This window comes from Brassica oleracea, chromosome C8, assembly GCF_000695525.1.
Source record: "Brassica oleracea var. oleracea cultivar TO1000 chromosome C8, BOL, whole genome shotgun sequence".
In the NCBI taxonomy this organism is placed as follows: Eukaryota; Viridiplantae; Streptophyta; class Magnoliopsida; order Brassicales; family Brassicaceae; genus Brassica; species Brassica oleracea.
The window spans coordinates 33,242,643-33,267,718 of record NC_027755.1 but is presented as its reverse complement, the minus strand read 5'-3'; the positions used below and the strand labels follow the sequence as shown (position 1 = coordinate 33,267,718).

At 32.9% G+C, this 25,076-nt stretch overlaps 3 protein-coding genes across 3 annotated transcripts; 2 read left to right on the top strand and 1 right to left on the bottom strand.

The window, feature by feature from the left end:
• Positions 1 to 4,033: 4,033 nt before the first annotated feature.
• On the top strand, positions 4,034 to 7,766 carry LOC106309230. The gene is made up of 6 exons (XM_013746286.1): positions 4,034 to 4,410; positions 4,532 to 4,783; positions 4,838 to 5,132; positions 6,960 to 7,048; positions 7,134 to 7,338; positions 7,611 to 7,766. Exons 1-6 carry the CDS (start codon positions 4,034 to 4,036, stop codon positions 7,764 to 7,766), a joined length of 1,374 nt encoding a protein of 457 aa, XP_013601740.1.
• Positions 7,767 to 10,746: 2,980 nt separating this feature from the next.
• Positions 10,747 to 11,504, top strand: LOC106309770. The gene is made up of 2 exons (XM_013746902.1): positions 10,747 to 11,232; positions 11,317 to 11,504. The coding sequence occupies exon 1, from the start codon at positions 10,851 to 10,853 to the stop codon at positions 11,226 to 11,228; it is 378 nt and encodes a 125-aa protein (XP_013602356.1). The 5' UTR covers positions 10,747 to 10,850; the 3' UTR covers positions 11,229 to 11,232; positions 11,317 to 11,504.
• A 2,383-nt stretch (positions 11,505 to 13,887) lies between these two features.
• LOC106308181 (B3 domain-containing transcription factor NGA2) lies at positions 13,888 to 15,019 on the bottom strand. Its single transcript, XM_013745316.1, has one exon. The coding sequence runs from the start codon at positions 14,987 to 14,989 to the stop codon at positions 14,111 to 14,113; it is 879 nt and encodes a 292-aa protein (XP_013600770.1). The 5' UTR covers positions 14,990 to 15,019; the 3' UTR covers positions 13,888 to 14,110.
• Positions 15,020 to 25,076: the final 10,057 nt, after the last annotated feature.

Genomic DNA, 25,076 nt, shown 5'->3' with positions numbered 1-25,076 from the left:
AGGGCCGGCGCAGAGGGGAAGCCACCCACCCAATCCACCAATTAGAGCACATATTTCTGAAATTTTCTTATTAGTATTTATAATTATGCAGAGTATTTGAATAAATATTACTTATTGAGAATTATTAGCCAATGAACAAAATCTAAGGGGTGTTACTGGTTCCATGAATTAAAATTAATTCCATTAGATTTAAAACATATAAGATTCTAAATATTTTGTCCATTTCAAATTGATTCATTATTCATTTGAATCTAGATTTTTAAATCTAAATCATTGTATTTTTAAATTCATCATAGTTTCTTTACTAGAATCAAACTCAATAACAAATGATTGACAAATCTACCAATTTTTCAAACTTCCACAATAATTTCTCAACTTTGGTTAAAATAGAAATAATTGTTTGAATGAATTATAAAACAATGTCATAGTGGAAAAATATTTACTTTTCGTTTAAAAAAAATCTTGGTTTGTGGTTTCGAAGGAGAGCATGAATAACATATCCAAGCTATTTGGATGCGGAGGAAGCTCCAACCCGGAAAACTCGGTGGTTGAAACCTACGTTTCACGGAAGCTTCATCGGACGTCCGCTTCCCGCTTCGGAATCGGAATTGGAATCGGAACCTTGTGGAAGCTTAAGGAATCTCGCTTCCAAAACGCTTCCAATATATTCTTTTTAAAAACACGTTGGAATCTTATGATTTCGTTTTGGAATCGCGCTTCCGTTCTTTAAAAAAAAATACAAGGTTGAATATCAATAAAAATATAATCGTAGTTATTAATTTCTGTAAAATCAAAATTTTAATAGTAATGAATAGAGAGGATATAATATATAAATATTAAAATTAATACTATAAATTATCTTTATGTATTGAAGTTTTTATTAAACATATATCATATATTCAAATATATTGTGTCAATTATTTATGAAGCATTAACAATAATTAATATAATAATTTCTTTTAAACTTAATTTATATATCTATTTTCACAGTTTTAATATGAAATCATTACAAAATTATTACAAATAAATAAATAATTTATTTAAATTTATAACATATAATTTTTAGTCCTAATTTTTTTTTAAAATCTTATATAATATATATATATATATACATATATATATATACATATATATACATACATATGGATATACGCTTCCAATACGTACCCGCTTCCTATTTTTTCAAAAGATCTCGCTTCTGCACTTCCATACGCTTCCGCTTCCGCGTACCCGCTTCCGTTTCCATGTAACATAGGTTGAAACGAGTAAAAGAAATATCAGAGAAAGCATCAGCACTCTGAACACGGATATTGCCGAGTTGCAGCTTCAGATCAACGTCGAGACTACTCTGGAAGCTAACTCTCCGGATGAAAACGGTAAAACTCCCTTTCACCAAAATCTGATGCTTTTGTAGTTTTATTGACGAACTTATTTTATATATTTTTACTTATATTTTTATTAAGTTTTACTTATATTTTTATATGAATTTATTAAAATTTAAATGTAAACATAATTTATATTTAATAATAATAATATTCGTAAAAACATTAGTGCTGTTTATATAAGTTTTATTAATAAATACTACCTCCGTTCCCGAAAGTAAGATGTTTTAGATTTTTTTCTTGTTCCACAAAGATAGATTTTCTATATTGTTAAGGTACTTTTTTATACTTTTGAGGAACATTAATTGAGAATATTTGAATTGATTAAATTTCATTGGTGGAAAGTTATTGGAAAGTGTATAATAAAGTAACAAGTAATTTAAATTATAAATATTTATTAAATTCTTAATAAGCGTGCATACTCTAGAAAATCTTACTTTCAGGAACAGATGGAGTATGTTACACGAATAATGAGAAACAACTAAACAAATTAAAGAAACATTAGTTACACTCGTCTTTAAGAGTATTAGGTGGTGTTATTTAATAGTGGACTAGATTTTGACCCGCGCTTCGAAAGCGCGGGTTTTTTGGCTAATAAAAATATTTGATATGAATTAGTGGAAGTACAGATTTTTCGTTTAATTAAAATGGATATGAATTAGTGTTTTGATTTGATGTATATTATTATGCACACTCTTATGTTACAACATCATCTTTATATTTTATATAAATTTTATAAGAGTTACATATGTTGAACTGGTGAGACATAAGATTTGTTTTGCAGATTTTGGGTTAATTTAGTAATATGATTTTTTTTTAGGTTTTTAATAGTTTTAGCAATGTTTTTGTACCCGGTCCAAACCCGCGGTCTAATTAATAAATCCGGTAATCCATATATAATCCGATCTGGATTAAGTTAAAACTCAATATGTAAAAACTTGATAAAACTTGGTAAAAACTCATCATTAACCCGCCCTATCATACTGATTGATCCAAAAAAATATTATATAAATCTGATGACATTTTTAAAAATATTGATTTAAACTTTTTGCGTACTTTTTAATAGTACTTAAAATTGAATATATCGAATGACACTAAGATTTTTTAAAAATTACATTATAAAAAATTCTCAAAACAATTACATGATAAGATGGAAAGGGACCCATTTCCAAATTCATAGTGTATCCCTCTATTATAAATGTGGTTCTTATATTCAGTTTCAATAGTATTGAGTAAAAAATGGATTTATTTAAAGTATTTTATAGTTACAGAAAAATAATAATATAATTAATGAGTAGGTGCAATATTTTTGTAAGTAACTTTTTAGGATGATCATATTTTAATAATATAGATAATAAAAAGAAATTTGTGTGATCTAATATTGTTCAAGAAAATATATCATAAAAATATGTTGAAGCGTTTAAGAAAATACTTAATGAATCATGCATATATTGAAATACATATTTATTCATATGATAGGGTGCCATCATAAGTGAACAACGTCCAGTTCATTAAAATACGGTCAATAATTATTCTATGCTTTTTGTTCATGTGGTTGTTCTATGGTTTTTCCAAAGATTATGAGTAATAAGGTTAACATATTTTTTTTGTTTATATGTGGGTGATGAATTATGATAGGTTATTAATTTGAAACTTAATTATGATATAGTTATAACATAAAAGAGAGTTGTTGTCGATCTAGGTTAATAAGGGACCCACTATATATGTGACTAAAATCTATCTATTGAAAAAAAGATTCTAATGTAACAAATTATATATTTTTGATTTAGTTAAAACAATATAAAAAACATATTAAATTTTTAATGAAAAAGTCCAAACAACTTTTATAAGTAGATTTATCAAGACTGCTTCCCTTTTAATAGAATAGATTTAAAGTTAATTCTATAGGTTTTATAATCCATTGTTATTCAATGATTGATTTTAAATTCTATATTCAAATATGGTATTATTTGTTATTACATTTAAAATATCTTAACTAAAAGACTTTAAATCTAGAGTTATTGGTTCTTAGATTTACAATATCTTCATTAAGGATTTAAAATCCATTGTTATTCAATCAAATATTTTAATGTAAGAACTGAAATCTAGTGTTATTCATCTTTAATATATTCTTACAATAATTTGATTTGAAAATTGTTTGAATGAAATTTGAATCAAGTTTCATGTGTAAATTATACTAATCAAAAATCTAATGTTTTACCATTAGATTTCAAAATCATTTCTTACTCAAATAAAAAAACATCCGCTTTTGCCTCGAAAAGAAAAAAAAAATCATCATCATAAAACCCATATTTTCTTGTAACCAAACAATTTCCAGTTTTCCCCTCACAAATAATTATAACATGCATGTATGCAACACATTGACCATTGTTTCCACTATGACATTGTTTTATAATTTATTCAAACAATTATTTCCATTTTAACCAAAGTTAGAGCAATTATTGTGGAAGTTTGAAAAATTGGTAGATTTGTCAATCATTGTTTTATAACAAATGGAGATATTGAAAAATTGGTATATTCGTCATTCATTGTGTGAGATCATTCACCGAGGAATTCGAGAGGGCTGCTCATTGTCCCCATACTTCTATGTTATCGTCAGTAATGTACTATCTAAACCCATCAATAGAGCGATGGTTGAAGAGAGTATTGGTTTCCACCTGCAATGCAAGGAAATCAACTTATCTCATTTGAGTTTTGCCGATGATATTGTGGTTTTTACGGATGGTTCTCCAATGTCGCTTCAGGGTACTCTAAAGGTCTTTGAAGACTTCGCTGCTATGTCCGGTTTGCAGATAAACATAGCAAAGTCCACAGTCTTTGCTGCTGGTAGAGGGAAGCAGGTACTAGAGGATGCATCAGCTGATGCGGATCTCTCCGTTTCTGCCCTGCCTATTAGGTATCTTGGACTACCGCTTACCACCAAGATAATGTGCAGGGATGATTATGAGCCGCTTATTACTAAGAAACCGGTTCCTCTCTTGGACGAGCAAAGCGCTCTCATATGCAGGTCGATTACAACTTATAAAATCAGTTATTGCTAGTATCACAAACTTTTGGTGTGCTGCGTTCTGTCTTCCGCAAAACTGTATAGCGGAAATCGAGAGTATGTGCTCTGCTTTTCTTTGGAGTGGATCACCTAACATCTCTTCACGTGCTAAAGTTTCATGGGAGGAGGTCTGCTGCCCGTATGAGGAGGGTGGCTTGGGCATTCGACGAGTCTCTAAGGTGTGTATGGTTTTCCAACTGAAGCTTATCTGGCGGTTGTTTGCTCATTCTTCATCACTTTGGGTGTTGTGGGTTAAGCAATACTTACTTCGTGAAGACACGTTTTGGGACGTCAGAGACACAGGTCTCGGGTCTTGGATGTGGCGCAAAATGTTGTGAGTCCGTTCTGTGGCTAAGAGTTATTTAAAATATGAGATTAAGGATGGCAGTACAGTTCGGTTCTGGACAGACATCTGGCATCCTAGGGGAAGGCTGATCGAATTTGCTGGTGAGATTGGTACACATAGGTTGGGAATTAGAAGAGATATGAAGATTAAGGATGTATTTCGTGATGGAGTGTGGAGGTTTCGCAGGTGTAGGGATCCCTTTATTCGTTCTATGATCGCTGAGATTGAAGCTTCAAACATCTGTCTTACTGATGGTCGTGATGCGGTGTTATGGAAGCGAGGAGCTGATGATTATGTCTCGAAATTTGTCTCCTCTGAAACTAGAGCTGTAAACTGGGTTAGCCCACGTCCATTAGCCCATATCCATTTATCCATTTATTGTTTGTGGACAAAGAATGACCATGTCCATTAGGAACCATGTCCATTAAGGACCAGACCCACTAACACCCATGTTTACATGGGCTGCCATGGAGTCCATAATGGACCATATAAGAAAAAAATATATTTTTAATCTATAAGCCTACAAATTTTACAGTTTTGGCAGAAAACTCGATTTTGCGGTTTTGACGGACAAACTCGGGCTTTGAATGGTGACCAAGGAACGAAAGGGAACACTGAATTCCTTATCATTCCCAAAAAAATTCACCATTCACAAGGAATAGTTTTTCCTTCGTGTTCCTCTTCATTCCTTTTTTTGTAGAGAAATATAGAACAAAAGCATTCCTTGCTAAATTTGATAAGGAACAAGCATTCCTTTTCATTCCTGCCATTTTATTCCTATACGTTCCTTTCCTATTCGTTCCTCGTGTTCCCGAAAAGGTCACCAGTCAGAGCCTCGATTTTCCAATCTTGCAAGGAAAACTCGATTTTACGATTTTGACCAGAAAACTCGATTTTACGGTTTTGGCGGGAAAACTCGATTTTTTAGGTTTGGCAAGAAAACTCGATTTTTCGGTTTTGGTAGAACATGATTTTCCGGTTTTGGCGGGAAAACTCGATTTTGCGATTTTGGTGGGAAAACTCGATTTTGGTGGGAAAACTCGATTTTGCGGTTTGGCGAGAAAACTCAATTTTCCGGTTTTGGCGGGAAAACTCGATTTTCCGGTTTTGGCGGGAAAACTCGATTTTTCGGTTTTTCGGGTTTGGCAAGAAAACTCGATTTTACGGTTTTGGCGGGAAAACTCGATTTTGCGGTTTTGGCGGAAAAACTTGATTTGTGGTTTTGGCTTGAAAACTCAGTTTTTGTGGGTTTGGCGGAAAAATGAGGTTTTTGCATTAAAAGCGGGAAAACTTGATTTTGCGGTTTGGCGAGAAAACTCGATTTTCCGGTTTTGGCGGAAAAACTCGATTTTCCGGTTTTGGTGGGAAACTCGATTTTGGCGAGAAAACTCGATTTTGCGGTTTGGCGAGAAAACTCGATTTTCCGGTTTTGGCGGAAAAACTCGATTTTCCGGTTTTGGTGGGAAACTCGATTTTGGCGAGAAAACTCGATTTTGCGGTTTGGCGAGAAAACTCGATTTTCCGGTTTTGGCGGAAAAACTCGATTTTCCGGTTTTGGTGGGAAACTCGATTTTGGCGAGAAAACTCGATTTTGCGGTTTGGCGAGAAAACTCGATTTTCCGGTTTTGGCGGAAAAACTCGATTTTCCGGTTTTGGTGGGAAACTCGATTTTGGCGAGAAAACTCGATTTTGCGGTTTGGCGAGAAAACTCGATTTTCCGGTTTTGGCGGGAAAACTCGATTTTGCGGTTTTTGCGGGAAAACTCGATTTTGCGGTTTTGACGGGAAAACTCAATTTCTCCGATGGAACTCAGTTTCAATCACCAAAATCGCCAAAGGAGTCACATAAACTCTCTTTCACGATGAAATGGAATTTTCCAATTTTTCTCCAAATTTTGGAAACCCTAGATTTTTTTTTTTAATTGGGCCGCCCATGTCCGTATTAACTAAATCCACAAACACCCATAATTTTAATTGGTTTCCCATTTTTGACCATTTAAAGCCCATCTCAAAATATGAGTATAACTAATGGAAGCCCAAATATATTTGGACATGGACACCCATCGGACAGCCCACCCATTTTACAGCTCTATCTCAAACTTGGCATCAAATCAGACAGCCAAGAGATAGAGTGAATTGGAGTAAGCTGGTCTGGTTTTCGCAAGGGATCCCTCGCTATGCTTTCATCACCTGGCTTGCCATACGAGACAAACTCTCAACTGGTCATCGTACAAGCATTTGGGGACAACCACAGGTCCACAGTGCTGTATTTTTTGCGGGGAGCCGGATGAGACAAGAGATCACCTATATTTTGCTTGTCCCTATACTTTTATGATAAGGCTGAAGGTGACAGGAAATCTGTTTGGAAGGGAGCCTGATCCAGATTGGGACATAACCCTGTCTCGCCTGCTCACGGGTTCGTATAATCGTCACACTTTTATCTTACTGAGACTGGTCTTGCAAGTGTCCATGTATCACATCTGGCGTGAGCGTAATGAGAGGAAGCACCACACCAGCAACAAGTTGGTAGATCAGCTAGAAAAGGTGATAGATAAGACTATACGAAACCGCATTACCTCCCTTAAATATACCTTCAACCCGAGACTACGTGGGCTGATGATTCGGTGGTTTGAAGCACATGAGAATGCAGTTTAGATCTGATTAGTTTTTCAGAAATAAGTGTCTCATTTATTCTTTAAACTCCCTATAGCTGTACATATATTCTTTTAAGATGATCAATAAATTTAACATTTCATCAAAAATAAATAAATATCTTTGAGAATTTGATTAGCCATTTGAGTTTTTTAATCAACTAGCAACCTTCATCATCTTTCATACCAAATGTTGTCAGACAAATGCCTGGTGCTGCACATGCTGATTCTACTACCTCTTTGGGAAAATCATCGCTGCCTTCTGCACAACCGAGTAGTACAAACCGATCCAAATCAAGTGCGGAGAATGTCTACAAATAGGGGAGTTCCTCTAGTGCCTCCTCAACTTCGAACAATTTTTTTAATGCAACATGATGTCTCTTGTGAGAAGCTAGGAAAGACAATGTTCATCAAACCAACTCGGAGGTTTGTTGTGTCTTGTCTTTATTGCTTTTTATAAACAATTTGTTTTTAACGCAATTTGAAACAATGTTTGGTTTGAACGGTTACGATGCTCTGATATTATGAAAGACTTTTGTTAGACTTTAGATATCTCTATCTCTGTAAATCCAAGACTCTCTTATTGAATACGAAAGGAACAATCGATTACAAGGATAGCTTGAGTAAGAAACTAACTAAACTCTCATGGCAAACTTAGCTAGGATCAACGATCTCATGGCGATTGTGAGGTCTAGGCTCATGGCGTCTAAAACAATCAACATCAAGCATAAACTCCATAAGAGCTTCCACTCTTCCTTTTATACTTCTTGAACCAGTAACTACAAAGACTCTTCTCCAAACCGAAGCTTTACTCTAGTCATTTAGTCAGCCGGCTCAGGCATCATCAGCTTTGGCTTCTTTATTTCAAGTATCTATTAGATGACCAACAGGTCAGGTGCGAGGAGAGAGATAGACACTATTTTCTATTATTAAAAGTTAATATGTTGAGTCATTTACATCCTAGATCAATTTCTATCGCCGCCTCGTGGGAAAACTGATGTATCTCACAATCACACGCCCGAATATCACTTTCTCAGTCAACAAGCTTTGTCAGTACTTCTCTGCTCCGAAAAATTCTCATCTTCAAGCAGCATATAAAGTCTTACACTACTTGAAAGGATCTACTGGCTTGGGTTTATATTACTCAGCTACAAATGATTTGGTACTTAAGACTTTTACTGATGCAGATTGGAGTGGTTGCAAGGACACACGACGTTCCACTAGTGGTTACTGTATGTTCCTTGGTTCTTCTCTGATCTCCTGGAAGTCAAAGAAATAAGATACTGTCTCTCATTCTTCTGTTGAATCAGAATACAGAGTGATGAGTTTTGGTGTCCGTGAGGTGCAATGGCTGGTCAATATGTTACGGGAGTTTGATGCACCACAACATGGTCCAGTTGCTTTCTTTTGTGACTCCACTGCTGCTATTCACATTGCTAATAATGTTGTTTTTCATGAGAGAACTAAACATTTGGAGGAGGATTGTCATAAAGTGCGTGACATGGTTGAGATTGGATTGATCAAGACGTTACATGTTACTACATGCAATCAACTTGCAGACATTTTCACTAAACCGCTACAGCCGAGTTCATTCCATTCTCTTATGGGCAAGATGTGACTTCTTTCCATTATGTCGCCATTTTGAGAGGGGCTATTAAAGTACCGGTTTAGATTGGTTCAATGTATTGTATTTTGGTTAGCTTATTCCGGTTAACTAACGGCTATATAAGCTGACACATTGTAACAAAACGTCTTATCAAGAATAACAAACTTCTTTTGATCATGATTACATTTCATCTATTGGGTGTGAATTAGGCCTATCACTAATATGGCATCAGAGCCAGGTTAAAAGTGCATCATATGATTTCCCACAAACATTTTCCTACCTATGTAAGCTTGTACAAGTGGCCCATATTGCTGTGGTATTTCCAAGATATTGGGCTTGGGTTGTTTCCTTTGGACTGTTTCCCACCCACATCTCGAGAGGGGCTATTAGATAAAGTCCCACATCGGGTAATACAAATATCCTTGGACAATATATATCTGTTTGGATAATCCTCCACTATTGAACTAACTTTTTGGTGTGAATTAGGCCCATCCCTAATATATACATCAACAGGAAACCGTTTGTTCTACGTGAAGTCGAAAGGCCATATAAGAATATGCTAGAGTATACGGTAAACAATCTGCTGGTGCTTTCAGTATATTAGCAGATATTATTTACTTGCAATATCTTTAGTGACTATATATCATTAATTTCTCTTCGACTTTTATGAATTGGTCTTTGTTTAGGGGATTGATCGTGATAGAGTCGAAGGAATGGAGGCTCGTCTGAAAGAGGATGGACAGATTTTTGACTTATGGGAACATGTGGATGCTAATTCTGTTCAAACACCACCCCAAGAGGTGTACAGATGTTTAGAGGCTGAGGGCTTTCCAATTAAGTATGCTCGTGTACCTATAATCGATGGTAAAGCGCCTAAAAGCTCTGACTTTGACACATTGACATCGAGTATTGCTTGAGTTTTTCACCTCTTTCTTTGTGCATCAGGTACCAATTGGTGTTGGCATGACGATATGCCGCAAGAGATAATCCTCCTTTTAAAATCTCAGTGAACCTGATCCAAAAGAAAGAGTCTTTTTGATAAAATCATGGTCAAGGTTGGGATAGAGATATGGAACGTGGGGCTTATGTATTAGTGGGAAGTCTCTTACTTGTATAACATGTTCCTTATTTGTTTAGTTGGAATTTATTTGGTTGATACCTTTCTCTATGTATATTTAAGCAACGACTGTTTTATGGAATGATATGAAGAGAAAATTGTGGTAACTTGTTATTTAAGTCTTTGGGATCCAACACTTTTAAAGCCGAGCACTTCACCGTCTGTAAACCGTTCTTTTGTTTGGATAGGACACACAGTTCTGACTGCATCCTCGGAAAGAAAGACTCTGGCAGAAGCCTGATCAACTTGGGAAGGCTCAACAGATACGATTACTATGCTTTTTTAAAAACATTTTGGCCATTATGATTACTTGAAAATAGAATTTTGATTAATGTTGAACTTGAATAACCACCTTAAACACTAAACAAAGTTTTTGATCTTTACTATCAGAGCATCTTAACCGTTCAAACCAAACATTGCTTTAAATTGCGTTAAAATAAGTTGATGAACCGGTCTAACCAGCAAACCGAGATTATCTTTAGATAGCGTGACGTTTGATGGTTTGGATCAAAAACGGCACATAGTTTTTGATGTCTGCTTGACTCGGTGGGCGGTGGGCAGGTGTGTACCCACCAAGCAATTCAAACAACACGGTAACACGCAAACTCCGAGAAAATCCCCAAATCACATAAAATTAGGGTTACGAATCGGGGAAAGTTGTCTCTCCTTTCACCCTAATTCGATGTCTATAGGTTTCAGGAACCAAGTGATGCGGTCGTTCTCGTGGATCATCATCCCCTCACTCTTATTGCTATTCTGCTTGATCGGCTCCTCACAAGCAGCGGGCGAGAAATCGAGCGGCGACGTCTGCAATACGGTTTCGGATCCGGGCGGGTGCCCAATAAACTGTTTCCGGGCGGATCCGGTTTGCGGAGCCGACGGAGTCACGTACTGGTGCGGTTGTCCCGACGCGGCGTGCCACGGAGCTCGCGTGGTGAAAACGGGAGCCTGCGACGCGGGTAACGCGGGAAGCGCTTCTGTACCGGGCCAAGCTTTGTTACTGATCCATATCGTTTGGCTCTTCTTGCTCGGACTCTCTCTTCTCGTCGGTGCTTTCTGAATGGATTAGATAATAAGGAAATTGATCCCAATTCGTTTCTGTAGCTTCTTCTTTTGTAGATCACACGTTATGTGTAACGTTGAGTTGGTTTCTCTTCATGGATTTGCTTCATTTGTTATAGTTTTGCTTTGTTGCGTGCAAAATAAATCTCGTATTGGTTTTCGTGATTGTTTCCTTCAAAAGGATGAATCTTTTTCGTTTGGGTTGTCTTTAGCCATTGATAGTAGCAGTAAGAATGTGGTTTGAGACCTGATCCATGGAGATTGGGCATAGACATGGAGTAGCCAGGCCGATGCAGATACTTTCCTCTCTAGCTCTAACTAAGCATTTCAAGTTACCGGTTCACTTGAAAGGAGGAGGTCTTGAATGGCTTCTCTTTTGGTTTAACTGAAGGCTTCTCTTTCTTATTCACCCCTAACTGTTTCTAACCAGTAGTTAGTTCTCTTTCTGGTTTAGCTTTAGATGTTTTAAATCTTTGGTTCGCTTGGATGTTTCTCTATAATTTCTATCTCACTGGCGGTTATAAATATATCGGTATGTGATTTCATACTCTTAACGCAAATGAGTTGAATCAGACTCGTAATCTATCGGTCAGCTTGTCCAAGCCACGAAAAACCATGATAATAACAAACAATTAAAGTTAGCTAATGAGTTTATAATCTAAGATTAATACTCAAAACCTTCTTGAACCTGGTATTACAAAAAAAAAATGATTACCTTTTCCCTGTAGAACATGGTATTTATCTTCTTCTTTTTTGTTTGTTAAAATGTACTTATAACTTTTGCTTACATATTTTGAATAAAAAAGTTCATTTCCCATGTTTGATCACTAGAAAGAAGAGTAATGATAAAAACGGTAGAAATTTAGTTCTCAAAAAAACCATTATAAATGTAAGTAAATTTATCGTCAACCATTTAAATTGATTTGATTTATCTTTTATTTACTTCTCTTTGTGGAATCATCATCATCATTAGTATTCGTAGCTCAGTCTAACATCTCATCTGCTATTCCATACATATATTATATGATTACACAATGTGATCTTTTTTTGTGTGCACATACATAATAATGTGATCTATAGGCAGGTAGCCCTCGCTGATTTATATGATTACATAATATTGTGATCTATATGTAAATAGCCCTCGCTGATTTCAATGGCTTTTTCGCAGCTAGGTGAAGTATAGGCTATTAACTTTAGCTGACATGGTCCTGGTTTTGCTTAATTAGTTTAACGAACTATGAATATGCTAAAATAAGTCTAAACTTCTATCTCTTATTCAAGATTAGATTCCCCACAAAAATAGTAAAACGTACACACGCACATCTATATATATATATATAAATACTTCAATAACCACCTTTTTGCTAAAATCAATAACCATTTACATATATATATGGTGAAAAATGCCTCTAACTTTTGTTGTTATTATTTACATATCAGACAGACCTGTGTATTTTTATATAGTAACTATTTCACTTTTATATCTGCATGCGCTCATGGCTCATGCTAGTATATAGGCTTACTTCGCAGTATGCTAAAAAAAACTCAATAACAGACAAATACTGCTGACACATCTAAAATAACAACCCTCCCAAAAGGCTCTAGATTTTTTATCTGTAGCACCCCTCAAGAAAAGCTTGAAGTAAATATTGTTTAGTTTTATTGTACCAATACACTGAGGCTCCAAAGATCTATACATATCAGAATATATTTCTAAACTAATCTGTGAACTAGCTAGCTATATAAGCCCTAGATTCTAGTTATTATGGTATGTATATAGTTTAGTTAATGCTTGTGAGTTGTTACTATTTTTTTTTTGGTCAACGTGAGTTGTAACTATGTGTGCAGAAATCATGAAAAACAATAACATGTATACACACATTTACATCTATACTATATTCTTTTTTTAACAGAACATATATACTATATATAAGATTCATGTATATTATCTCTATGATTGTCATCATATTGTGTTAGTTGTTAATTTTATTATATTTCTAGCCAAAACAGTATATCAACAATGGAATTTAATTTAAGGATCGGAGTTAGCTACACGCATAAACACACCATACAAGACCTAAGATTAATTAACAGTTTAACACTCTGCATGCGTGTATCTTATATAAAGTATATATGTACATGTATGTGTGAGTTGACTTGTGCAATGATCCAAACAAAGAAACCAGCTTGTTCTAACTTCTAAGTAAGAAAAATAAAAATTACTTCTGTACCAGTTAATGCATCAGCAATGTATGTGAAACAGTAACAGACCATACATTTTCAATCTTACCCAGATGAAAAGTTCTTTTTTTTATTTAATACTACAAGATATAATAAGAATTATTTTGAAATATAAATTTCAAGTCTAATTTTGTCTCTGCCCTTCTCCTGCAAGCTGCAGGTTGACAAATTAAGCAGCAACAACCGCTTCAGAAATGCAGCGGTAACCAGACAGCAGCCATATCAAATAAACTAAACAGTTCAATAACCATTTAATGTCAGTATACACACAATATTTACATACTATTATATACATATACATACATTTCACTTTTCTAAGACGGCCCATATCTTCTGATTAGTTTCTGACCAGAGGGACATGGGTTTTTAAGTTTAACACTGATCCCTAGCTATCCAAAGTTTATGTTCTGTATATATACTCTGACCCATCAGAGCTAAGAGGAGACTCATCGAGAAAGTACGCTTCGAAATTTTTTGAATACAATTATAATCAATCCAAACTCTTATCTTTAAAGAACATGCTATTTCTTGATATTATCCTTGAATCTTGAACGACATCCTTATGTCACATATATATAATATGTATAACTATCATATAGAATGTGTATTAAATTGATTAATCTCATAATTAATCATATATCATATATCCAAATCGAAAGACAAAGAAGACTTTCCTTTCTTAGTTGTAAACAAGTGATGATCCTCATCGACATTAGCACCTTCCATCGCTACTAAAGACTCATCATCACTGCTCACTAACCTCAACTGAAGGAGAGAACCAATACCAGCCATAGAAACGCCGCCACGTGACATACTACCACCGGAAGACGACGACTCTTCCTCCGTGCTATTCACACTTCCTCCTCCTCCGCCGCCGCACTCCATGTCCACTCCAAACAGCCTTAACCTCTTCTCTCCTCTTGATGAAACCATATTAGCCACTTGTGCTTCTCTCCTTTGCATTATCACCGGCACAGATTCAATCACAGCCGTTGGATAATACCCAATTCCAAGATCTCGTTGAAACCGATGATGATAAAGGTTGTGACTACTTTCAAAACTTGTCGGCATCTGAGGGTGAGGGAAAGAGTAAAACCAGGGGAACATAGCTCCGGCGAACTGATGATGATCTGGAATCTTTGGTCGTCTCCTCCAATCTATGTAAAGCTTGTCCTTATTACAGGGATCTCTTTGAAAAGACACGATGTCACCAGCATCAAGCTTCTTGTCTTTGACAAAACGGCTCCAACCTTTTGTCATGACATAACTTTGGCTACTGTTCCAGTAAGAGTAACGGAATCTCCATGAGCTTCCTGTACGGTCTTCGAAGTCTAGAAGCAACCCTTTGTTGTTTGTTGACGAGTTGTCTAAAGGGAAGTATCTCTCTGCGTGTTGCTTTGGGATCACGAGTCGGTTTAGTTTCCCTACGTCGCTTGGTGTTACTACTTTGTCGAACATGTTCTCTCGCTCCATTGAAGTCGAAGCTTCTTCCAAAGGCTTCTTGTTTTCTTGATTCATCTTCTTGTTTTGGGGGAACCAAACTCCAGATCTCTAAAGAATTTCTTGATTCATCTTCTTGTTTGGGAAAGAGAGAGATGAAACCCTAGTTTGGAATTGAGAAAAGGGAGGAGAATTGGTGGAGAGAAGAGTATGGTGGTCGATGAGATTGACCTAATTATACAAAAGTAGAAAGTGGGTTTTTTTGCACCCAACTTCACTGATTAGCAAGGTTCTACCTGATATTTTCTCAAATGCAATCTTTCTCTCTCTACTGTTTATGGAGCAAGAAGCTCTTAACTCCAAGAAAGAAAATAAAATTATAATTAGTAACAATCTCTGAAGAACTATAAAGAGGACAGCCGGAGGCGAACTGTCATGCTTCCGGGTTCGATGCCAGCCGGAGGCGAACTGTTCATCCATGTCACGAAGCGGGTACTGGGCCTTCGGGCTCAGGACATACCCTCTCGGGTGAAGCCGGCCCGCTGCCTGACCGGACCCAGGGAATGACCCGCGAAGCGGGGAACCCTGAATTACCAAAAAAAAAAAAAAAAAAAATATTAAAACTATAAAGAGTACAGAAGAGAGAGAGAAAGAGAGTATATGAGATTGATAGAGATATGGGCTAAGAAGAGAGAGAAAGAGGGGACCCATGAACAATCTGGTTCTGTTCATGTGAGCTTCTTGTCCTTTTTTCTACTATTCTAGTTTCATTTTTCTACATACATTATTCGTTATTACATTTATTTGTTTGGCCTTTTCTCTTTCTATAATATGTTTTTTTTGGTGTAAATCTATAATATGTTTTGATTAATAAAATCTTACGTATAGTCGTATATACCATTCTCAAAATGTAAAAGTAAATTTTATTATTATCATCCCGAGTAGTTATCATAATCAATGAGAAGATTCATGTAGCTAGGAACAAAGAAAAAAAGAAAATCACTTCGTACCATCTTTATAATTCCAGTATAGTAAATCATTCCGAACGAAATCATAAATTTTTGAAAAGAGATTACGATCTATATGATAGTCATTCACAAGAACGAAGGAAAAAATAGCAAAAATGTATTAATATGAATATGACGGCTCTAATCAACTTTTAATCTTTTTACCAACAAAAAAAAAAACTGAAAACGAGTGATATTTTAGTTTGGGTTGAGAAGTTCTAGTCTATTTTGTTTTGGAATTTTTTATTTTAAAATGTTTAATTCTAGAACAGAAAAATACACAAATAGTTTTATTTTCAAAATATCATAATTAAAGCAATAATCTAAAATACCAACAAAGGTTAAGAAGGGTTCTCTCAAATCTTTGGCCCAACTCTAAGTGCATGAGGTCCTCTTTAAGTTTTTGTTGTATTTTTTAAATGTATGAATTTTAGTAGTAATTTAGAGATAAAGAATAATAGTACTATATTGTAGTCTTTTCTTTAAATATAATCTTTATCTATTTTATATTCTGATATAGTGTCACGATTCCGAAAGAGGATCCAATACAAAACTAAATGGTTGGGATACGTACGTGGGCTTAGGAATATTGTTTTGGTTTTGTTGAAGAAAAAAAAAACTAAAAGATTAGTAATTAAAGAGAAGACTATTGGATTTTTATGAACAGAGAATAATAAATGCTAATTATTGAGCTCTGTGGTAAGGCATTTTGGGATGGGTTATTCGCTTTTACAAGGACAGGACGACATGTTGTTTTATATTTTTGGTCTTTACTATTGACTTTTTATTTGTTTGGCCCTGAATTTAACTTATTACAGAAAATGATAATTTAATAATTAAATTCAAAAACAAAAAAAAATTGAACAACTCATTTATACTTCGAAAAAACCAACGCATTTGTACACAATTACATATGTATAAGTTTTTTTCTTACATGTCTCTCCTAAAGGCCTAAGCACCATCATGATGATCTTTTTGCAAAATGTTGCATTTATGTAACTCAGGTACATGGCATGTATGTTGTCCAGAGTTGCAAGTGAGCACAGCTCGGTCGTGGCAGTTGTTGGAAGAGGGCATCTTCAAGGGATCATAAAGAACTGGAACCAACCTATAAAGATTAGTTCACAATCTTTGTCAATCTCGAGTTCATAACATGTGTATAAGTTGACAGCAACAAAATTATATGTGTGCCATAAATTTTGTAGCACATGCAATTAGAAATGTGCTCGTGGTTTTTGCTCTAATAATCAGTCACTATTACGTTATTTTCTGTTATCACAGTATATATATCTATATCATGTCTATATTTTGGATGTTAAGGTTGAATCTAACAAAGTAACAAGTCTACTTGAAGAGAAAAGTTAGGACATGACGACTTAAACTCATACCCATATATCTCTTTTGTAATTTCTAAACCATGATTACAATTTAAGAGCTAGCTAGATTCCGTATATTTTATGTATTTCTTTGGTGTTTTCTGTGTGCCCATTAGTAAGGTCTACGTATTACGGAGGTCTTCATGTCTCCTCGACCATATCAAACTATATGAAAGTGATCTATCGCCGTCTGTAATTACGAAAACTAGATATTGATCCGCACGACCGTGCGGGTTTTCTTTTATACTAAAATATTTAGATTATTCAATAAAATATATCAATAATTATATAACTTTGTGTTGTATATAATCTAATTTTATGATAATATTTGTGTGGCTTATAATATTATTACTATAAAATTTATAAATTTTGTATTTTATAACAAAATTTATTTTGAAAACAGTATTATGTAACATTACTGATTTACATAGATTTTTTTTATTTTTAAATTTAAAATATACGTGAAAATTAAATTAAATTAAACCTACATAATAGAGAATTTGGTATATAGTGATTAATTAAATCAATTTAGTATAATTATTTAAATAATAAACATAGTTGGTTTTTAACTCATGAGAATACGCGGAAACAATAAACTAAAGTCTTATATATACGATATGAATAAAGATAAATTGTTTCATCTATGAAGAGATGTGTAAATTAATTGTATTACATGGTAAAAGTATTTAAGGTACGACTTTTAATTGGTCTAAACTATAAAAAAAAATCGCATATGAAATAAGTCATAATTTATGTGCTAAAAGATAAGATACTTTTTTATTTTTGAATTAGAAAAAGAAATAATTTTTTTTCTTTTTTAAAACATCTTTTAAAATATTTCTTCAATTGATATTGAAAATTAAATCAATTTAAAATTGTTATTATCATTAAAATATTATTAAAGTATTTTCTATAATAATTAAAAAAAATTACAATCAAAACTAAACTAAAATTCAGTTTCTAATTATCTTTTGTGATAATTAAAATTTTAATTAACTAATCTTGAAAATATATTTTAAAAAGAGTCTAAAAGATATTTGAAAGATTTTGTTAGACATTTATTTAAGATATTTATTAGTATTTCAAATAAAAATGAAGATATTATAATTAAGTTATGTAAATTTTGATAAAAAGTTTCTAAAGATGGTACAAATAAAAAAATCACACATAAAAAATGTCATGACTTCTATTTTAATAGCATAGACGGTAGGCTAAATTGTGATATTCTTTGACTTTCTGCCATACTCGTTTATTTCATATCCAGTCATGCTTATAATATATAGTTTTACTTCTTTCTTTTAATGGAACGTACAGTTTAATTAGTTCATGTAACTGAAAATTCAAAAAAGATTTTGCAGCGAAAACAAGAGAAGGAAGGAAAGAAGGAAGGAGATTTACTACGTCTTACAGAATGAACAAAAAATATTTCATTTTAGTTTTTTTTTTTTAAAATATGATTAAGAAGCTTAAACCACAAATAAGGGTTTTCACGTTTCAATATATATATTTTTTTTTTACATTTTTTTTTTTACATACGTTAACATATATAATCATGCTTTAATCTTAATGTATCAGATCACTTGAAAATATAAATAAAACTATGGTAAATTTCTCGTGGACCGACCAAAGTATCTAGACTTATAGTGCTGAAGATTTAAATATATTTGTTGCTAAAAAAAGTTATAGATTTTTAAGAAATCCAAAAGGAGAATCGATACAGTTTTTAGTTCTGTGTACAGCTCATTCTTCAGACCGGCGTAGTCAACGTATACACTACTACATATTTTTTCCGTTTTTAAAAGATTCATATTTTAAAATTTTCATATTTATTAAAAAAATATACCGAATTTTATCTACCAATACATTATTTTCCGTAATCAACTATTTTCTATAAATTTTCACCAATAAAATTTTAATAAATACAATTATGTTTTCTGAAAAAATATATCTTTTTGACACAAATTGAAAATATGAAAATATATCTTTTTGAAATTATGCATTGAAAATATAAAAAATATATCTTTTTCACACAATTTTTTTTTTCAAAAACATACTGATATTTTAGAAACGGATCTAGTAATTAATACACATGTTGTTCTGGAATAAGACACGTGGCAGTTGGCACTCACATGACCCCTCTCGATAAAAATTAAAAGTTTGTTTAAAAGTTTTCACGTACATTCATGTTAAAACTTATCGTTATTTACGTACGTGGTGAGTGGTCCTGAAAGAGACGAAGCACCATTCATGTCTCTCTGGCTAATTTCGGCTTAATTAGGGGAGAACAATAAATTACGTAAATCTTAATTAGGCTTGCTTTAAACAAAGGTTAAAGTTTATGTTTGAATTTTAAAAAATGAAAGAGTAGGCGAAAGAACATTGATCAATATAACGTGGTCCAAAATTTCATCTCACATTACAGAATTGAGTGGTCATAAAACTTTCAGGCGATAGACTGTTATTTTTTTAGGTTTGATGGTTACTCACCAGAGATTACATAAATATTCCACAGCGATAGATTAATTTAATATATGTTAGTATAATATAATACTCACCCACTTTTCTTTATTTCATCACAACACATCCAAAAATGAATCCAGATTATTAAATTATTTACAATAACTAATCGGTTACTCTATCCGGCTCACCAGTGGGATTAATTTCTTTAATAGTATGATCATCTACAAAGTAATAATGACGAATAAAACAAATATTTCTGAAATCTGAAAATGGTGAAAAGTTATTAAATGTTTAATTTTTAGAAATGTTAGAAATTAAGAAGGAGACGTCGTAGCGTCGCTCTTTTCAAAGCAATATACCTTTGTAGCCACGGGACCGATCTAGAATTCTGCTCATATATATCCTATTAATCTTCCTATACATTCTAGATTTAAAATTTGAATTGAACCTTCAAATGCGAAAACTTTGCTGTATAGATACTAAGATGTGGGGATATAAAATAAAGGAGAAGACGATACCATATATCATATGTATAAGCATTGTTATCATAATTATTCATATTAAGTAGATTGTAATGCAAACAATTAGGAATTTGATCGACAAAAGAGATTCCAGTTAGTTTTTCTCAAGACAAAAAGAATAGACAATATATATAAATAAACTCATACAACTTTGTTATTATGTTTATCGATCGGTTGCAAGTATGAACATTTCAGTTATGTCATCTTGATTTGGAATATCGGTATACACTAGCTACTTGATTTTGAATATGATTCTATGTGTTATGGAGAAAATTATTTTAAAAAATATATATTGTCAAAAGTTTGAAGTTTGGTGGTGTAACAAAAAGAGTGATGTAAATTATATTAATGGTAGGGCATAACTAGAGAGGGAAGTACAATGCTAATTTGTTTTTAAAAAAATTGAAACTTTAACAATGCTGAATTATTTACAACATCCAATGTGATATCTGACCCAGAAAATTGTATAACACAGAGACATGAAACCATGCGGTTAAATAAAAAATGCAGAGTAATATGGTGGGGGCTGGCTATGAATACATGTGTGGACATATGTGAAACGAGTTAAAAGAAGAGATTATAGGTGAAGGACCACTGCTATGTGTCTTTAATAAGTTGAGATTATACGTTAAGTAGAGTATACATATGCTTTGCATTTGCACTTACCTCTTTTTAATGCCTACTTGCTTCTTTACTCATTAAGTCTCCTTTCCATAAAATATCTCTCTATCAGTGCAAATTTATATTCATATTTTTTTGTTGGGTATATTGACCACGGTTTATATTCTCTTAAATACGAGGGAATTAACAAAAATACCTAGCTGATGCCTGATGAGCCTCGTGCTAGGAAAGTAAGACGAGGGAATTATTTTTGCAGGTTGATTTACCATTTTCTCTATAATGTTGATGATTACATTACATTTGTGAACGATGTAGCATGAAAGCAAAATTGATAACATGGACAGACGCGACATTCTTGTTAATCAAATCTAGTATGATACGTTACATACCGCGACCATATAGGAAAAGGAAAGCAACATAACAGAAGATAAAAATGTTACTATGATTTGTATGTAGTTGATATGACAAGTCGCAATCAAAGATGGTAATGGTGAAATAAAAGGCGGACCATTCTATTTAATAACAATAATAACAAAATTGGAAGATGGATGGTGCGATAATGGCGACAACATGTTCCAACTGTCATTTGCCCCCAGGGTCTAGGACTCTCTCTCCCTAGCCAACCCTTTCGTCTATTTAATTAAATTAAATAAATAATTTAAACTAATTTGCTTTAAGAAATTTACTCATAGCATGGGTCTTGATATATTATCATATCCTCTCACCTTTGGTATCTCATTCGGACCTTCTTTAGTTATTCTGATAGCGCAAGCTTTATACGCTTCAAGCATTGTTCTTTTCTTGACTTTAGTTTGATCATTTCATCTCAGTGATGATATCCATCAAGAATATTGCATATATATGGGAAACGAGCTGATATAATTATTAGCGTACGTCTTATATTGGAAAGAAGATGGAACATAGTTCACGAATTATAGTGAAGACATAAGTTTCAACTGATCATTATCAAATCGTTTGAATGTGAAGTTATAATTAATCCATGTCTTCTTTATGTAATAGCAACCCAGAACAGATATTTAGCTCAAGAATAATAATTTGTTTAACTATGAATAAGTACAACTACTCTATATAACCGGATGGAATTACATCATGAACTTCCACATATACAGTTATTTTACATGTAAATCGATTATTATAATGTTGACTTGACTTCATCTTTTGTCTCGGCTTTTAGGGTTCGCACACACACGCACTGATCATACATGCTTAAATTTATTTTAAAAAATACATTTGGTGGTGTAGGTATTATTGATTGACATCAGAATAAACATAAGAAAGCAGAAAATTAATATTTATACAGATGGTGGGTTTAATAAATGTAGATGCAAAAGTATATAGGTGGGGTAGGTTTTGTATGAGGAGAGGGGGATACAGAGGAATCAAACCCAAGTTTGCTGAAAGGAAATATTCAATTGTATGCAAAATTGGATATGTCTTAAATCTTATTTTCATTTTCATGATTACTTTTCTTGTTATTATATACTCCATATATCATAATATTCTTTAGCATTGTAACACGTGTAAGAACCTTCACATTTACTGTGTTCTGTGTTGTCATTACATTTGTGAATTTGGCAATACATATGCATGCACTCCTTCAAAAAATATATATGGCCTCTGCAATGGCTGCATAAGTCAGCTGATAATGATCCCAGCCTCAAGCTATATATACATCCACATAATTCGTCGACTGTTTCCACAATTATCCCCATATATTATATTACATGCACATGACATAACAATAGCAAATTATTTTTCATCATAAGATATATATGAAAATGTCAATGTCTACGTGCTGGTGGCTGAAATAGTTGAGTATTTTAAATCTATAAGAAAATATAAGTACGATCCCTTCCACAACAACTTTGTTTGATTAAAAAATCTGATAACTAAACGCATATACATTGATCAAGTCTTCACTTAATGCACAACTTGTCAGGTTTTGAGATATATATTAGTAAAGGTTTCGATATGTGGAAGATTCGGTTACACATGAAAGATGTAATGAATAGGAAGGTGAGAGTGGTCCAACCAAATAAAAGACGATGGGTAAAGATCAAAGAGGCTCCATTGTCCCTTCACAAATCTGATCTTTGTTTATTAGGTTTAGTCGCTTTCCCTTTTTCCAACAACACAATACCCACATTTTGTAAATTTACTTAGATATTATTTTTTTTAAGCTTCATTATATCATATCTATAAGTTCATTAGATTCCATTGTCCTTTTAATATTCTATGTTTAAAGAAAAAAAAAGTGAGAAGAGATTCATAAGAACAAAAAATGGAAGAGATATTTAATGGACTTGGAAAATGGAAAAGCCCAATTAATACCAACTTATAGCTCATTAGTGGACTGAAGAAGGCTGTAACAATATCACAAATCTTGGATTTCAGTGTTTCTCTTTTTCAAACATAATTGGGCCTATATTGGATTATTGGGCTTTGCTTATTCTTATGGCTGAGTTACGTGGCACTTTCACGTTAGTATCTTTTTATTTGAAAAATTGTTGGAACATCTAGATTCACCAACCAATAGTGTTTGAATATTTGATATTTGATATCTTTTAAAAAAGAAAAAAAATTGAATTTCCAAATAAAATTATATATTTGAAATAAAATAATAAAAATGCATAAAAATAGTTACAAAAAATAAATAAATAAATATTGATAAACTTTTAGCAAAATACTAAATCCTATACCCTAAATCCTAAACTCCAAACCCTAAATCATAAACCTTAAATTTTAGATAAACCGTAAACCATTGGAAAATTTTAAACTTTAAATCATACATTAAAAACTAAATCTAACACTAAAACCTAAACCTTAATCACTAAACCCTAAACCCTTGGATAAACCCTGAACCCTTGGATAAATCATAAACTCTAAATCAAAAATATTTAAAATTAAAACCTAGAATTTATGATTTATCCAAGGGTTCAGAGTTTACCCAAGGATTTAGGATGTACCCAAGGGTTTAGTGTTTAGGGATTAGGATTTAGGGTTTAGTGTTAGTAAAATTTAGTTTTAATGTATGATTTAGGATTTAAGATTTTCCAACGGTTTAGAGTTTACCTAAAGTTTAAGGTTTAACGTTTAGGGTTTAAGATTTAAGGTATAAAGTTTAGTATTTTGTTGAAGATTTAACAATATTAATTTTTTTTTTTTATAACTATTTTTATGTATTTTTATTATTTTATTTTAAAAATATAATCTAATTTGGATATTCAATTTTATTTCATTTTTTAAAAGATATCAAATATCAAATAATCAAATACTATTGGTTGGTGAACCTAGATGTTTCACCCGAAAATTTCTCCTTTTATTTCATGATAATTAGAGCTGGTCAAAGGTGACGTGGCTTTAACAAACTGATAAGTTCAAGTTTTGTTTTGTCGGATTTATTAGCGATAAACATCCATTAAATATGTATCCTTACAAAAATAATCTTTATATCCATCGTTCAAAATCATGATATTTTGTTACTGGTTATACAATACAATCCATCGACATCAAAGTTTTATTTTGACACTTAAACAACGTGATAATATGAAGAACTGTCGGCTAAAATGAATCTCATGGCTTCTATGGTGTGACATATTGTAACAAAGATGCTGATTGTATCACTGGATTTATTTCTTTACACGGGCCGCTGCTTAGTAAACCGAAGAGTACATTAATGCAACTATTATTTCATATGGCAAATATAGTTTGTAGTAGCAACCCGGTTTTTAAAGTATGCTTTTCTACCTTTTTTATTTCACAAGAATAATTTTTAAATAACTGATTCTAACATATTAACCAATGAATTGACTACAATATGTTGTTTTGTTTCTTATTATAAATAGAACAACTCCAGTTTAGAAAAAACTGAATTAATGTTTTATCAATGAAGTGGATCTACCGTGTGAGGAAGACACTAATGCACATTAGAATATCATTAAACCATTTTTCGGTTAATGTTTAATCTGCAGTGATAATAAATTAATTAGATTTCTCAGTTTTGTAATTCAACCCATTGTTGACTCATTCATCAACGATTAAATTATCAATTAGACCCATATTTTTTTAACAGACTTTAATTGCTCTAAAGAGATAATCATATAAATATAAAGAAAACCATATGTTATTGACAATAACTCAAAAGATTAATTACATAAAA